The sequence below is a fragment of the Chiloscyllium plagiosum genome, chromosome 25 (genome assembly GCF_004010195.1).
Source record: "Chiloscyllium plagiosum isolate BGI_BamShark_2017 chromosome 25, ASM401019v2, whole genome shotgun sequence".
NCBI lineage: Eukaryota > Metazoa > Chordata > Chondrichthyes > Orectolobiformes > Hemiscylliidae > Chiloscyllium > Chiloscyllium plagiosum.
Window position 1 is genome coordinate 45,017,793 of NC_057734.1, and position 18,294 is coordinate 45,036,086.

Here is an 18,294-nt window from a genome sequence, read left to right on the forward strand (position 1 = left end):
GTATGATTACTTTTTAAAGGTATATTGGACCAAGCAATGTCTTTGGTTCCAGCAGCAAACTAGCTAACGTGGAACAGTGGAGATGCGTATCTATCCTCCGAAGTCATACAGGAGGTAGGAGTTGAAGGTTCTGTTCTGTCCATTCTCCTTCACTGCCCCCTTTCATAAGAGTCTCTCTTTTTTTTTTCAAACAGCTTTTCATAATGTAATGAAATGCAGTTGGGCTTCCCAATTTAATGAACTTATTTAGCAAGTACTATGAAAACTGGAAAGCCCTCTACATTGACTTTCATTCTGTACTAAGTTAGAAGATATACTCAATGGTACAGGTTACGTGTTTGGACTTTGACCTTCCTTCTCTTCAAGTAGCTGTCCAAGTACACACGGTGAGAATGGTAGCAAGCTTTAACAGGACCATATTGCCCTCGGACTGCTACCAAATAAATGAATACCTAATTCCTTAAATAAAAGCAAAATATTGCAGGTGATAGAAATCTGAAATAAATAGCTGGAGAAACTCAGCAGATATGGAGAGAGAAACAGTTGATATTTTGAGTCTATTGTCGTTTTTTGAACAGACCAAACAGTCATTGGACTCAAAATCTTAATTCTATTTCTTTCTCCACAGATGCTACCAGACCTGCTGAGTTTCTCCAATATTTTTTGTTAGTTTCTGACTCTTTAAAAATCTAATTCTTTAAACTCTAATTGCAACACATTCACCCTGGTCTTCCCTAATAATATTGGTTTCAGTGATAGATGTGATTTGGTTGCATATCTGCTTTTCAGCATTAGCTCCACCTCTTCCATTTTGACTTGTACTCTGGGCTCTGCCAGTCACAAGATGAATTATGTGCATTTCATATGATTGATATGTGACATATTTGGAGCTCCATTTTCATTTCTCATTCTCTACAGACCATGCTTTGTTGCCTTTTGTAATTTTGTGCCTGTATTACGATTCATGTCTGTAAATCAAATATTTGGCATTGGGGGGGCCAGTGCGAATACGTTTTACATTTCCAGGCATTTCCTGTACAGCATTACCCGAGTCTTCCTTCATCTCGCTATCTTTGCCAAATGGTGACCACCTCTACTTTGTCATTCCTCTCCAGGCTCCCTCACATAAATAAAAAATATGCAGAGCTTCATTTTGCATCTTGGTCATTTGATTTTAGAGCACTTCAAATTGACTTTGGATGCACGTGATGTGGAAGACTTTGTTCTAGCATTGGCATCCCTCAGCTTTCTGAGCAGTAAAATTTTCTAATGTATGAACATTATCAAGATTGTAATGACTTTGTCTTCTCACTGGCAAGGCCAGCATTTATTGCTCTTCCATAATTACACTTGAGAAAATAATAATGAGTTAACTTCTTGGATCATTGCAGTCCACATAATGTAGATCCACCCACATTGCTGTTTTGGAGGAAAGTTCCGGATTTGAACCCAGTGACAGTGAAGGAACAATACTTTAGTTCCAACTCAGGATACGGTGTGACTTGGAAAGGACCTTGCAGGTGTTGATGCTTATTAGTCTGCTGCTGTTGATCTAGTGAGTGTTAGATGGTCCACATTTGGCCAGTGCTGTGAGCAAGTGCCTAGTGAGTTGCTGTGGTGCACGTTATGGAGGTACACACTGCTACCACAGTGCATTGGTGACGGATGGGATACCAATCAAACAAGCTTCTTTGTCTTGGATGGTGTTGAGCTTCATGAGTGCTGTTGTGACTGCACTCATCCAAGCAAGTGGAGAGTATTCTACCACATTCCTGACTTGTACTTTACAGATGCTGGACAAGCTTCAGGAGGTGAGTTACATGACACAGAATTCCCAGGTTCTGATCTGCTCTTCTAGCCACAGTATTTGTGTGGCTCATCCAGTTCAGGTTTCTGGACAATGGTAAGTGCTAGAACATTAATTGTAAGGATTTCATTTGTTATACTATTGAATGCATAGAGGAGATGATTAGATTCTCCTTTGTAAAAGGTCATTTATGTGCCTGAGGTTTCCTTTCTTCACTTTATGTTAGACTCTGGTGCAGGATACTGATGAGGATTCTGTCTATGTTTTAGATGTGATGGACCTTGCTTGGTCGCCCCATGATGCTTGGCTCTCCTCCTGCAGTATAGACAACACTGTTGTTATTTGGAATGCTCTGAAGTTCCCAGGTGAGATTGGAAATGGTCTTTACGTTGATGAACAAGTTCTAGAAGTATGAATAGGAATCTGTCAAAAAGCAGTGTTGAAAATTCAGTTTTAGCCCAGATATCCTTTGTATTAAAACCATACAGGATTTATTTCCTGTGATTTTGTTGCAATCATAAAAAGCTACTGCTCATATGTTATGCATGCAGAGCAGACCTCCGTGCATTGGAAAGATTCTTATTTTCATAAGAGAAAGTGAAGACAGCAAATGCTGGAGATCAGAGTTGAGTGTGGTGCTGGAAAGCACAGCAGCCCAGGCAGCATCTGAGGGGCAGGAGATTGAGCACGCCTCAATTTAAAGCTGTGTCCCCTTGTGCTAGCCATCACCATCCTTGGAAGAAGGCTTTCACTGTCCACGCTATCTAACCCTCTGATTACCTTATATGTCTCAATTAAGTCACCTCTCAACCTTCTTTTCTCTAATGAAAACAGCCTCAAGTCGCTCAGCCTTTCCTCGTAAGACCTTTCCTCCATACCAGGCAACATCCTAGTAAATCTCCTCTGAACCCTTTCCAAAGCTTCCACATCCTCCCTATGATGCAGTGATCAGAACTGTACACAATACTTCAAATGTGGCTGCACCAGAGTTTTGTACAGCTTCAATATGATCTCATAGTTCCAAAACTCAATCCCCCTACTAATGAAAGCCAACACAGCGTATGGCTTCTTAACAACCCTATCAACCTAGGTAGCAACTTTCAGAGATCTATGTACATGGACACCATGATCTCCCTGTTCATCTATACTACCAAGAATCTTACCATTTGCCCAGTACTCTGCATTCCTGTTACTCCTTCCAAAGTGAATCACCTCACACTTTCCTGATGAAGGCCTCTTGCCCAAAACGTCGATTCTCCTGCTCCTTGGATGCTGCCTGACTTGCTGTGCTTTTTTAGCACCACACTCTCGACTTCTGAGCTTCATAGACAACTGTATCTTTCAACTCTCTCTCCTTTTAGAAATCATTGCAACGTTACGGGGTCACTCTGGCCTGGTGAAGGGCCTCACCTGGGATCCTGTTGGGAAATATATTGCATCCCAAGCAGATGACCGGAGTTTAAAAGTATGGAGGACCATGGACTGGCAGTTGGAGACGAACATCACAAAACCGTTCGATGAAGTACGTGGTTTCAGCAAATGTCTGATTTCTTCTTCTTCTGCAGTGTTTCAGTTCGCTGATCATTTTTGATACCTCTGGGAAGCCCGGTGGTAAAATTTCCCTGTAGCAAACCGGAATGCAGCCTTCTGGACAGTCATCATACAAGTTTTTATCCTGATCCTTTTTTCTCTCCCATGCTGTCTCAGTTGTGTCAAAGGTGGGGACAATTGGTAGATGCCACTTTGTTTGGTGTCCTGAGACTCTGTTTTATACTTGCACTTCTAAATAAATGGTAGGTACTCCCAGCTTAAACTGATGGTAATCTTATTTTTACATTAGACCACAGCATGCTGCTCATTGTTCTGTATGAGACTGAGTGGTCTGACCAGTGATCCTTAAAGAGCACTCTAAAATGTGTATATTTTGAATTTTAGAAACAACTCTCTTTGGATCAAGCGGCACCTAATGCTCCTGGTAGCTCTTAAAAGTTAAACCTTTGCAGTTCTTCCTCATGATTATCTCCTACTTTGCCAACTTGCCTCACCAGCTGGGCTGCTTAGCAGACCCTCCGATTCTGTTCGGTCTATTTACTGAGATACTCAAGATAGAGAAACCTTGCAGTGATTTGGAAATTGCACACAATTGTGTGCATTGCTTGTGCCTCTGATTATATTGAATCACAGAAGTATTATAGTGTAGAAGGCCCACCATGACTGCATTGGCAATCCAATGTGCACCGCGGTTTTTGCCATTCTCCTGCGTTATTTTTATTTAAATGGTTGTATGATGTCCCATGAAGTCCTCAATTGAGCCTGCCTCTAACATATTTCCAGGCAGTGCATTACAGACTTGAACAATATATTGTGTGAGAAAGCTTTATCCCACATCACATTTGCTATTTTTGCAGATCATTGCGCCCTCTTTTCTTGATATTTAAAAAAAGAACAGTTTCTCCCTACTTTTTCCAGCCCCCTCATAATTTTAAACCATCGATCAGAACTCCTCTGAGCCTCTTCTCTCCAGTCTATCCTCATTGTAAAGTTTCTTGTCCCTGTGACCATTCTTATACATCTTGCTGCATTGTCTGCAATGTGAGCACATCTTTCCGGTCGAGTGGCGAAATGAATAGCAGTCAGTACTTCAGCTGAGGTCTAACAAGTGTCTTACACAAGTTCATCACCTCCTTCCTACTGAAATCTATGCCTATTGGTAAAGCTGAGGTACTGTATGGTTTATTAACTGCTCTCTTCACCTGTCCCGCCACCTTCAATGCTCTGCACATATGCATCCAAATCCCTCTCCTCCTGTGCCTCTTTAGAATTGCATCCCTCATTTTTATGCTTTTAGAGTCAGTCATAGAGCATAGAACATTACAGCACTGTACAGGCCCTTTGGCCCTCGATGTTGCGCTGACCTGTGAAATAAATCTGAAGCCTATCTAACCTATGCTATTGCATTTTCATCCATATGTCTATCCAGTGACCATTTAAATGCCATTAATGTGGGCGAGTCTATTACTGTTGCAAGCAGGCCGTTCCACGCCTCTACTATTTTCTGAGTAAAGAAACTACCTCTGACATCTGTCCTATATCTATTATCCCTCAATTTAAAGCTATGTCCCCTCGTGCTAGACATCGCCATCTGAGGGAAAAGGCTGACACTAACCGCCCTCAGTCTTTCCTCGTAAGACCTTCTCTCTGTACCAGGCAGCATCCTAGTAAATCTCCTCTGAACCCTATCTAAAGCTTCCACATCCTTCCTGTAAAGTGATGACCAGAACTGCACGCAATACTCCAAATGTAACCTCACGAGAATTTTGTACAGCTGCAGCATGACTTAATGGTTCCGAAACTCAGTCCCTCTATTAATAAAAGCCAGCACATTGTATGGCTTCTTAACAACCCTATCAACCTGGGTGGCAACTTTCAGGGATCTGTGTACTTGGATCCCTGTTCGTCTACGCTACCAAGAATCTTACCATTACCCCAGTACTCTGCGTTCCAATTACTCCTTCCAAAGTTAATCACCTCACACTTTTCCGTATTAAACTACGTTCTCCATCTCTCAGCCCAGCTCTGCAGCTTATCTATGTCCCTTTGTGACCTTACAATATCCTTCAGCACTATTCACAACTGTACCGACCTTGGTGTTGTCCGCAAATTTACTAACCCATTCTTCTATGCCCTCAACCAGATCATTTATAAAATTACAAACAGCAGTGGCCCCAAAACAGATCCTTGTGGTACACCACTAGTAACTGAACTCTAGGATGAACATTCCCCATCAACCACAATCCTCTGTCTTCTTTCTGCTAGCCAATTTCTGACCCAAACCACTAAATCACTCTGAATCCCATGCCTCTGTATTTTGTGCAATAGCCTACTGTGGAGAACCTTATCAAACACCTTACTGAAATCCTAGAGGTTTACAGCATTAGGTTAGAGCCATAAAGGTTTACAGCATGGGAACAGCCCTTTGGCTCAACTTGTCTATGCTGCCCAGTTTTCACAATTATTCGAGTTCCATTTGCCTGTATTTGGTCCATATCCCTTCGTACCTATCCCATCCAGGTACCTGTCCAAATCTTTATACATAACAAAATTGTACTCGCCTGCACCACTGCTGCAGGTAGTATGTCCCAGACACTCATCACCTGTTGTAAAAGTTATCCCTCCGGACACTTTTGTATCTCTCGCCTCTCACTTTAAACCTATGCCTTCTAGTTTTAGATTCCCCTACGATGGGGGAGAAACTGTTGACTATCCACCTTAGCTATGTCTCTCAGGATTTGATTGACCTCTATAAGGTCACCCCTCAGTCTCCTACACTCCAGGAAAAAAAGTCCTAGTCTAGTCTATCCAGTCTCTCCTTCTAACTCAAACATTCCTAGGTGGCATCCTAGTCAATCTTTTCTGCACTTTTTCTAGTTTATTAATGTCCTTTCAATAGTAGGGTGAGCAGAACTGCACGCAGTACTCCAAATGTATTGTACAGCTGCAACAGACGTTCCAACTCATACTCAATTCTCTGAAAGATGAAAGCATGCAATTTTCCTCCCAAAATGCACCATTTCTCTTCCTTGCATTGAATTGCATCTGCCATTTATCTGCCCACTCCCCTAATTAGTCTGTGTCTTTTCGAGGTTCTACACTGTCTTCGCAGTTACAATGCTTCCAAGTTTCATATCTTCCAAGAACTTTAAAGTTGACCCTTGCACATCAATATCTAAATCAATGATGTATATCAGGAAAAACAAGGGTTCCAATACTGTCCCCCAGCTACAGAAAAAAAATTGATCATTACTCTGTTTCCTATCACTCAGTCATTTTTGTTTCCAAGTTGTTATTGTCTGGTTTATTCCTTGAGCAAAACCTTTCTTAAAAGTCTGTTGAGTGGCACTATTTCAAATGCAATCTGTAACTTCATGTACACCACATCAACAGCATTACCCTCATTGACCCTTTCTATTACCTCTTCAGTAATTTGGTTTCCCCGTTAGAAATCCATGTTGACTTTTTCTAATCAATCACCTTTCTCTGTGTGATTATTAATTCCATCCCGAATAAATGTTTTGAGATACTTTAACAAAAGTTAAACTGACTGATTTGAAATTGAAGGGCTTATCCTTAAACCTATAATGTCTTCACTTCTGCAGTCCTCTGGCATTTCGCTTGAGCCTGGGACAGACTGAATGTTTATGACCAGTGCCCCTGCGATTTCCACTGTTACATCCTCCAGTATGCTTTGATGCATCTCAACCAGTCCTGGTGCCTTGTCAACTTTGATTAGCAACAGTCCATCTAACACCACTTCATCGGCAATTTTAAATCCTTCTGTCACCAAGGCCTGGTAGCTTCTACCTCTCTGAAGACTGTCGCAAGTATTCATTTAATACCTTAGCCATGTTCCCTCCCTTTTTTGTCTGTAGTTGGCACCACTCATTTACTGTTTATATGTCAATAGAATATTTTGGGATTTCCTTTTATTTCAGCTGCCAGTCTTTTCTCATAATTTCTCTTTGCTTCTCTAATATGATTTTTCTCCTCCCCATTGACATTTCAATATTCCTCTTGGTTTTCTATTGTATTTTCTACTTGACTGTCCTAAACACATTATTTCTTCTTTAATGTAATTCTATCTCCTTTGTCATCCAGAGACATCTGGATTTGTTTGTTAAGCCTTTTTCTTTTTGAGACAATATCTCTTGATTGGATCCAAAATATCTCCTCTTCAAAAGTAGCCCATTGCTTAGTTATAACAATTCCTGCTAACCTTTCATTCTAGTTGGACAGCCCAGTTCTGTGCTTAGCCCATCAAAGTTGGCTCTCGACCAATTGATTTTCTTTTACTGTGGATTGACCGTTGACATTCTCCATTGTCATCCGAAACCCCTCTCTGCTAAATATCCTCTACTGATGCTTGACTTATTTCATTTTCATGAATTAGATCCAACAGAGCATACTTTCTTTTTGAACTATATGCAGACAGCAGTAGGAAATTCTCTTGAACACAATCTAGGAACATTTGCCCTTCTGTCCTTTACATTCCCAATATTCCAGTCTAGATTTGGGTAGTTAAAGTCCCTCATTATACCTGCTGTAATTGTATATTGTAATGTTGGCATTTCTCTGTAATATCCCTGCAGATTTGCTTCTCTACAATCTTCCCATAGTTGGCCATCTATAGATATTCACTGAGCAATGTAATTGCATCATTTTTGTCCTAAGCTCAAGCCAAATTGACTTTGTGAATTTGTATCTGAAAATATGTGTTGGCCAAATTCTAAATCAGTTAATGCCTTGTGAGCATTACAGAAGGATAACCTGTGTGCTAGTGTTTCAGCAAAAGTTGGAAATATAACAACAGTTGTTATTGCTCTTTTATGTCATGATAATTGTTGTAAAATGTCTTGATAGCATGGTTTATCTGATCAAAAAGAGTTATTGTCCATATCTTTGCTGCATCTTACTACAGTGTGCAGGCACAACACACGTACTGCGCTTAAGTTGGTCTCCGGATGGCCATTACCTCGTATCTGCCCATGCAATGAACAACTCTGGCCCCACTGCACAGATTATTGAGCGAGATGGCTGGAAAACAAACATGGACTTTGTTGGCCACCGGAAAGCAGTGACTGTAGTGGTAAGTTTTGCTGATCTTTTGAATCTTGCAGTAATTCCTTTAGAAGAGTGTAAGTTGCAAGTCTTTGTTGCGTACAATTGTGTATTTTAGTTTGCAGCGAAGAAGACAGTAAGTTTAGAAACAATGGTTTTGGACCAGAGTTTACTGACAGTCTTTGAGAGTCTAATGATACTTGGTTGTTGATGCGCAAATTGAGCAGCAACTTGAGACAAATACAGCGGTATGGTAATCAAGAAAATCAGTAAGTTGCTTTGTTGTCAGCTTCTTGGAAATGGCATATTCCTGTTTGAGGCACTGTTGGATGTGAAACTTCTAGATTTGGATGGCAAATATAAATTAAAGTTGCTGTTGAGTTAGAGCTTGACCTACCTTCATTCAAGATACCAGTTTTGGAAATGTATAAGTTTTGACCATCACCAAACAACCTCTCTGGACCTGAATGTGTCTTTTATAAGGGTGGTGGCCTGTTCCACGGCACAGTGGCTCAGTGGTTAGCACTGCTGCCTCACAGTGCCAGGGACCCGGGTTCAATCCCAGCCTTGGGTGACTGTGTGGAGTTTGCACATTTTTCTTGTGTCTGTGTGGGCTTCCTCCCACAGTTCAAAAACATACAGGTTAGGGTGGATTGGCTGGGCTAAATAATCAAAAGTCATTTCCCCTGGGTAGGGAAGTCCAGAACTAGATGGCATAGGGTGAGAGGGGAAAAATTTAAAAGTGGGCGGCATGGTGGCACAGTGGTTAGCACTGCTGCCTCACAGCGCCATAGGGGAATGGGTCTGGGTGGGTTGCTCTTCGGAGGGTCGGTGTGGACTTTTTGGGCTGAAAGGCCTTTTCCACACTGTAAGTAATCTAATCTAAAGAAATATTTGTTTTTTTTCAACTTTGCATTGAGAGAGAGAAAACAAGAGAAAATATAATCAATCTTTTAGTTTCATGGAATTGTAAGTTGTATTTTCTGGTCATTTTTTTATGCTGTCCATGCTGATTCAATCTAAATGATTAAAGACATGCACAGTTGCTTGCCAGTGCCCAAATTTCCCCATTGCCCTATGAGGGGCGGTGTATTTCTATGATCTCCCAAATACAGCCATTTGTTCTGCAAGTCCTTATGGAACTTCAGTGGGCAAAGACAAATTAAAAAGGCCAAGGACTGGATGCCATTTGTTCGCTAGCTACTTCAGATCCCTGGCCCAATATGGAACCAACATGAGGTAAAAGCAGGAGAGATATGTTTTGTAAGAGTCGAGTTTTATGTTTTGATTTGTATCTCTATCAAAAACTGAACTAGGAAACGCAGACTTGTTATTTTGATCCTATAAAGTTACTTCTCATTTATTAGCTATTCCCTTAGTTCCCTGGAATTGATGGTTTATGCTAGAATGGTGGTTATCAAACCGTTCCTTACAAATGTTTGCAAATAGTGACACCTTTCTGGAAATTCCTGACTTAAGAAGGTGATGTCAACTGCAGAAAGGAAATCACAGTCATACCGCGTGGAAACAGACCCTTCAGTCCAACTGGTTCATGCCGACCATATTCCCAAACTAAACAAATCCCACTTACCTGTTTGGCCCATATCCCTCCAAACCTTTTCTATTCATGTACTCATCCATGTACTTAGCCCATTGACCCAATTGATCAGGATCCCATTTGTAATCTTAGATAACCTCCTTCACTGTCCACTTTACCACCAATTTTGGTGTCATCTACAAACTTCCTAACCATATCTCCTATATTCTTATCCAAATAATTTATATAAAATGCAAAAAACACCAGACCCAGTACCGATCCCTGTGGAACACCGCTGGTCACAGATCTCCAGTCCAAAAAGCAACCTTCGACCACACTCTGTCTCCCAATGTAAAGACAATTTTGTATCCAAATTGACAAGTTCACCCTGAATCCCATGTGATCTAACTTTATTGATTAGTCACCATGTGGAACCTTATCGAAGGCTTTCCTAAAGTCTAACTAAACAACGCCTCCTGCTCTGCCTTCAACAATCTTTTTGGTCATTTCCTCAAAACGCTCAATCTTGTTTGTGAGACATGATTTCCCTCACACAAAACCATGCTCATTCCAAAAAATGTTTAACTCCATCCATCGCTTGCTTTGGCTGTTCATTCCAAACACTAACCACTCTTTGCGTAAAAAAAGTTGCTCCTCATGTCCTTTTTAAACGTTCTCCTCGTCTCTGTTTAAAAATATGCCCTCTAATTTTGAACGACCCCCACCGTAGGGAAAAAGACCTTTTGCTATTTACCTTATCTATACCCCTCATGATTTTGTAAACCTCTATTATGTCACCTCTCAATCTCCTACACTGCAGTGAAGAAGGTCCCAGCCTGTTTTTATAACTCGAGCCCTCCATTCCCGGCAACATCCTGATAAATCTTTTTCTGAATCTTCTCCAATTTAATAAAATGCCTCCTATAATAGGGTGACCAGAACTGCACTCAGTACTCCAGAAGAGGCCTCAATAATATCCTGTATATAGAGTCATAGAGATGTACAGCATGGAAACAGACCCTTCAGTCCAACCTGTCCATGCCGACCAGCTACCCCAACCCAGTCTAGTCCCACCTGCCAGCACCCGGCCCATATCCTTCCAAACCCTTCCTATTCATATACCATGCCCCTCATAATTTTGTAAACCTCTGTAAGATAACTCCTCAGCCTCCGACGCTCCAGGGAAAACAGCCACAGCCTATTCAGCCTCTCCCTATAGCTCAAATCCTCCAACCCTGGAAACATCCTTGTAAATCTTTTCGGAACCCTTTCAAGTTTCACAACATCTTTCCGACCTCAACATGACTTCCCAACCCCTATACTTAAAGGTCTGGGCAATGAAGGCAAGCGTACTAAAAGCCTTCTTAACCACCCTGACTACCTGTGATGAACATTTCAAAGAATAATGTACCTGAACCCCTAGGACTCTCTGTTCCACCATTAATTGTGTAAGTCCTGCCCTTGTTTGTTTTATCAAAATGCAATACCTCACATTTATCTAAATTAAATTCGATCTGCTGCTCCTCAAACCATTGACCCAATTGATCAAGATCCCTTTGTAATCTTAGATAACGTCCTTCACTTTCCACTATCCCACCAATTTTAGTGTCATCTACAAACTTCCCAATCATACCTCCTATATTCTCATCCAAATAACTTATATAAGTCGCAAACAAAAGTGAACCCAGAACTGATCCCTGTGGAACACTGCTGACCTCAGGCCTCCAGTCCAAAAAGCAAACTTCCACCACCACTCTGTCTTCCAAACTCACCCTGAATCCCATGTGATCTAACTTTACTGATTAGTCACCATGTGGAACCTTATAGAAGGCTTTTCTAAAGTTTAAATAAACCATGTCTACCGTTCTGCTTTCATTGGTCTTTTTTTGGTAATTTCCTCTAAACACTGCATCGAGTTTGTGAGACATGATTTCCCTCACACAAAATCACGCTCATTCCCAAAAATGTGTATTTCTGACACAGTAATTGAAATAATCAATCAGTGAAGAAACTGAGGAATCTTGTACCCTCAAAAACACTTGAGTTTTAGGACCTGAGTTTGTAATCCTATGTACTTCAATATGGTTGTGTGGGTTAAGTTCCGTTAACAGCTACTCTTCAAGTGCAGGCCTGGATAGTGAACGTTGATAGTTTATTAGTAGATTCTTTCATTGTTGTCATGATTTTGGTAGAATCTAAGCCAGAGGATGGTGCTGCCTTGCTCCTCATTTCTCTGCTACAATGCACCATGTACTCCACCTCAGCAGTCTTGGTATTAGTGTGGGCCTTCTCACCAAATCATAGTCTCATCTCGCTCCTTCCAATTTTTCTCTTTCTCCTAGCTCACCTCTCAGACCCATGCTTTGAAAATATTCATTCTCTGTTGCTCGCCAAATCCCACCCCTAGTTACCTAGCTCACCATTTCTCTCCCATCTTGACACCGTGTTTTATCAGCTTTGGTAATTTTAATGTCCATTTCACCTTCCCTTTTTCCTCCGGCTTCACTGTCCCCTTTCAATATCTCCTGCCCTTGCTTCTGTCTTCATGGAAATCTTTCTACCTTGTGTCTCTGTTCTTTCTAATCGCATTTCTCAGTCATAGATTAGATAGGACTGCAGACTAACTATCTATGTTTTCATGTGCAATTAAAAGTCCTAGCTATTGGTCTTTCATTCTAATGGAGTTTCCTCATCCTATATTCAGCATCACTCACTCTTGTTAAGTTGTATCCGTTAAGATCAACTATCACCACATGCCAAGGAGTGAGTTTGAGATCACCTGGCTCAGCATCATGTGATTTATTTACTCACTGACGATTGGTGTGGATTGGTTTGACCTCTACTTAGCAATAATTATCCTAATTCTCATGGAAAAGTTGAATCTTCCTAATGCCCTTTACTGTGCAGTCACTACAGGATAGGTGGAGTCTGTCTTCAGTCTTTACTGTTTTAGCTGCCTACTTGATGTAGTGGTCATGCTTTGTTTGTATTCCATTAAGTTGCTGATCCTAAAGATCCTGATTCTTTTTCAAGATAATTTCTGAAATCACATTCCACCACCTTTTCACCTTTTGCCTTCCAAACCCTGACCTTGGTGGACTGAAGACAACCTAAGTGTAATGAACAGCTCAAGCACTTCTTCCTCCCTGACTCCGAATTGGACGTGTTTCAATAGATCTAACCTTTATAAACTTTTGGAACTGGTTTCATTTCTCGTGCATCCTGCTTGGATATGGTGACAACTCCAAGTTATTCCCCAACTGCACTGTAGTAGTCAGTTCGCTGGTGTCTTTGAAGCTCTTTGGGCGGTACGGTGGCACAGTGGTTAGCACTGTTGCCTCGCAGCGCCAGAGACCCGGGTTCAATTCCCGCCTCAGGTGACTCTGTGTGGAGTTTGCACGTTCTCCCCGTGTCTGCGTGGGTTTCCTCCGGGTGCTCCGGTTTCCTCCCACAGTCCAAAAATGTGCAGGTTAGGTGAATTGGCCAAGTTAAATTACCCGTAATGTTAGGTGAAGGGGTAAATGTAGGGCAATGGGTCTTGGTGGGTTTCGCTTTGGCGGGTCGGTGTGGACTTGTTGGGCCGAAGGGCCTGTTTCCACACTGTAAGTAATCTAATCTAATCTAATCTAATCTAATCTCTGGGATATTTAACTATGGAGTGGATACATTTCCACAAATGGGTAGGGAAATGCTTCCAAAGCTAGAACTACTTGCAGGACAAATTGTTTGGAGAATGATATCTGTCAGAAAACTGAGGTTTATAAGTGCCACGTTTAAAATTCTTTGTTCAACTCTGTTCTGCAGTGGAAGTATAGAGGGAAATAAGAGTTATGATAAAGTTTCAGAGAATATATTTATGGGTAACAAAAGAGAAACCAGAAGATTTCTGTACACAACAGGAAAAGAGACAAAATTATTTAATATGGATTACAAATGGAAGCCAGCATGGATTTGTGAAAGGCAAGTCTTTTCCCTTGGTAACTTCATCAGCTACTTCAATGAGGTAATTGAGAGGGGTGATGAGGGCAGCACAATTGGAGCAGTATATGCAAACTTTCAAATGGTGTTTGGTAAAGTGCAAATAGCCTTATTAGCAAATTTAAAACCCATGGGATTAAAAGCATAATTAATATTTGCACAATTAATATTTGCAAAATTGTCTACAGGCCAGGAAATGAAGCTCTGATAAAGTATTGTATTTTGCACTAGAGATAATGTCACAGTAGTGTCTTTAACTGGTCAAAGTTGGGCCAATTCTTCCTCTTGGTGTATATTAGTAATATAAAGTTAGGCTATAGGGCATAATTTCAAAGTTTGTAGATGAGCCAAAACTTGGCAACTTATGAAACAATGAGGAAATAACAATGGACTATAAGTAGACATGAATGAGTGAAATGGTAGACACATGGTAGGTGAAATTTAATGCAATGATATTAAAATGAATTAGTTTGGCAGGAAGAACAAGGAGGTGCAATATAAACGAGCTAATGCATTTAAAGAGGGTGTAGGAACAAACGTTTGAGGGTGGAAAACCAAGGAGAGAAGACAATTGTTAAGGCAAAGTGGAGCTTTGGGTTTAGAATGTAAAAGCAAAGGTGTTATGGGGAAAATGTATAAGACACTGGTTGGGCTCCAGCTGGAGAATTGTGAATTCTGGGCACCATGTTTCAGGAAGGATTTCACAACTTTAAGAAGATTGACACCTGGAGCCGTTTCTCTTCATTTTTATTTTTGCATACAGGCCGTTTTAAATATTAGTGTATGCTGCACATGCATGGTTATGAAAAGAAGCTGATTAATGCTTGGGCTGAATGGTAACAGAGCAGAAAGACTTCAGTTACAGGGAGAGGCTAGAGAAGTTTGCGTTGTTAACCTTTAAGCCAAGGAGGTGACTGGCTGATTGGATGGATGTTTGATTAATGATATTGATGTGTAACTGAAGCAAAGTTGTTTCCAAAAGCAGAAAGGTCAGTAACTAGAGGTCACAACATTAAAGTATAGTAATTGGCCAGAGATGATATGAAAGACAAAAGTTACTTTAGACAGTGAGTTACGATCTGGAATACATTGCCTCCAAGAGTGATGTAATGCTCAGAAGACAAATTATTTGAATAAACACTTGAAGGGAAAACAAAATGCAGCACTTTAGAAAAGGAACAGCGATGTCAAAACACTGACATGATGAGTGTATGGTCTCTTTTTTTTTTAAGTAGGTTATGTGGTGATTTAATAACCTCTTCATGACCTGTAAAGAAGATTAAGTGTAGAATTGGATTCTTTGGGGTCGTTGTGTTTCAAAATGCCTTTATTGTCCTTCCCAGCTGCTACCTCATTCCAGTGAAAATACGGCTTGCCCTTTGCATTTATAAATGTCAGCTGAATATAACATCAGGAAGATCAAATTAAGATCATTGCATTTTATTCAGGGTGTTTTAAAATTATTCTGAGGTTAGACTAGCGAGTAGATTGGTGTGCCTTTCATGTAAGCAGCCTCAGTAAAATTCTAAAATGGAACTACCGTTTTGGTTTCTTTCTTATTTATAGCATCACACAAGATGATCTTTCTTCCTGTCTCGTAAATTCATTATTCTTTCCCACTTCGACATTGGCCGAGTAATCCATCCTCAAAACAATTATTTAATCATTCCGTCAATTCCCTTGCTTAACCATTTTATGGACACCTTGTTTGCAGTTATTTCCTGAAAAACCTGTTTCCAGGCAGGTGCAGCAGTGGTTTATTCTGCTAGAATTATCGAGGTCCACTGAACTAAACACGGGGGGGAGAAAATGAAGGTCATTCTGTATAACGTTTCATCATGTTAATTGTATCTCTTTCTATTGTGTATGTGTTTTTAAATAAGATAGATTATCTGTCTTATTTAGGCTGCATGTTTGTAGCCTAGTCTACTAGCATACTGCCTTTGAAAACCAGGATTCAGTTGTTAGAAATGTCTTATTGCCATAAAAATATCAGATAACTGTATCACTCTTGTGTCATGCTTTAAATTTGATTTCAAGATGGACTGGTGAAAGCTAAGATGAAGCCAAGAGCTGTCTTCAGGCTTAGATTTTGAAGTAACACTATTATACTTATGTAGGAAATACTGCTCTGACTTATAATTACACTATTTTATTCAAATATCTACATGCTCTTTGAATTCTCAAGTTCTAGTGTGCTCCAACATCCAATTGGGTAGCATGGTGGATCAGCAGTTAGCACTGCTACCTCACAGCGCCAGGGAGTCAGGTTTGATTCCACCCTCTGGCGACTGCCTGTGTGGAGTTTGCACATTCTCCCTCTTGTCTGTGGGGGTTTTCTCCAGGTGCTCTGGTTTTCTCCCATTGTCCAAAGATATGCAAGGCATGCTAAATTGCCCGTAGTGTCTGTGGATGTGCAGGCTAAGTACATTAGCCATGGCAAATGTAGGGTTACGTGGACTGGGTGGGTCTGGGTTGGATACAGTTTGTGGACTCGATGGGCTGAATGGTCTGCTTCCACACTGTAGGGATTCTACGATTCACCCGCACTGTTCGATTTATATTCAGCAATGTGCAGCTCTGCAACGTCTTTGCGTGGTTGCTTCAAGGTGTTGAAACCATCACACAATAGTTACTACTTCATCAATATCATCAATTAAATTTACTTCCAGTCAGTAAGATGATAATGACAATTAGCTGGACTTTTGAACTCCATTTTGCAGATTTGGTCAGCAATCTGACTTGCATTTGGATGCTATTAAAGGGGATGGGAGGAAAAGTGAAGATATCAGGAAGATTTGAGCTTTTTTGTTTGGTGTCTTCAACCAATTATATATCTCCATAGTGTAGTCGCCATTTAATATAGGAAATGGGTAACTTACTGTCTAAGGGACTTTGAGGACAATGTGATAATGAACTGATAATCCTTTTACTGATGTTGATCTACGGCTACCTATATAGCAGGCCACTACAGAGAATCCCCGTATTCATCTTTGAAAGAGAGTGAAATTCCAGCTTTTAATTCCCACCCAAGGGAGTAGATGAAGCTTCAGTTTCATCTCATCAGATAGATAATACTCCCTGGGTGCTGCATCAGAATATCAAATGACATTACACGCTCAAGATTCTGAAGTCGGACCTAAATCCACAAGTGCTGCTACTGGTGTTAGACTTATGACTTGATTCTGGGCAGTGCTGGTGAAGAATGGGAGGAGTCTATCATAATATTACCACATTCTTTCATGCAGGCAAAGAAAATGCAGATGGTTATAAAGAGACAGCACTAATATTCTGAAAGACATTGTAATTTCCTTTCCAGTGTTGTGCATTGAATAGTTTACGTTTCTTTGTGCTTCTGCAATAATCTTTTGTAGACTGTTTTCCTTCTTGCTTGTTATATATTTGGGTGATAGATTGACATTGCTATCATGGGAATGATGGAGTATTTATCTGATGGTTGTTGGAAGTGAACTTTCTTGAAGCATTAGTTCTAATGGTTCCTTGTCTCAGCTATTTTTGCAGATATGCAAGGTCCTGATGGCAGAGTAATTGGGAACTGGTTATTCAGTGACGCATTAAACAACATAAAGTGTTTTGACCTATTCTGTAACTTATCAAAAGTAATGAGTAGAATGAATAATCACTTGTTAACTACAGGCTGCCTGTAATTCTGAATAGGGAGACGGTGATTTGGGAATAAATGTAGCCAATCCAACTTTTAATCGTTACAAAATGTTCTTTAAGTTGTAATAAAATTTAAACTAACAAATGTGGTTGGTTGTAGTTTTGTGTTGTCAGCATAATATATAAAACACTCGTGGGAGTTCATTAAGAGGTACGGATTTTACTCCGTGCCCAAGCTTCCGTGCTTGTTTTTAATTGTACTATAGAATGAAATATAAACATAGATGCAACAGTGGTGAAGTGCACATGCAGCTGAGCGGCTTGTGTGTCTGGGAATGTTGCTGAGCAGTGGTCCTTTTCACCAGGACTTGGATGATAATGTGAGGAATTGGCAGCTTGCTTTTACTTTAAATGTTGAGGTGCCTCTTGTTGATTTGATGCTAAGAGTTTTCCTCCTCTTGTTCCATTTTCAGAAATTTAATCCCAAAATTTTCAAGAAAAAGCCACGCAATGGGAGCTCCAATAAGCCAAGCTGTCCTTATTGTTGTTGTGCAGTTGGGAGCAAGGACCGGTCTCTCTCTGTTTGGGTAAGTTCTAAGCAGCTTTTTTCTTAAATGACATTTCAAGACTAATGAAATGTATTTGTTTTGCATTGCAATTTTCTTTATAGATAGTTATTTCACGACTACTTGTGCAAGTTATATATTCAGAGGATGGAAAATCCATCGTCCAT

At 40.5% G+C, this 18,294-nt stretch overlaps 1 protein-coding gene across 2 annotated transcripts in view; it reads left to right on the forward strand.

Moving 5' to 3' along the window:
• The window catches only part of LOC122562819 (protein HIRA), a 107,495-nt gene that overhangs the window by 15,692 nt on the left and 73,509 nt on the right, over nt 1-18,294 (forward strand). For both annotated transcript variants that reach the window (XM_043716069.1, XM_043716067.1), the window contains exons 5-9: nt 20-114; nt 2,077-2,172; nt 3,169-3,329; nt 8,283-8,450; nt 18,035-18,148. In XM_043716069.1, coding sequence (XP_043572004.1) covers nt 20-114; nt 2,077-2,172; nt 3,169-3,329; nt 8,283-8,450; nt 18,035-18,148 — 634 coding nt within the window. The remainder of the gene's footprint in view (nt 1-19; nt 115-2,076; nt 2,173-3,168; nt 3,330-8,282; nt 8,451-18,034; nt 18,149-18,294) is intronic.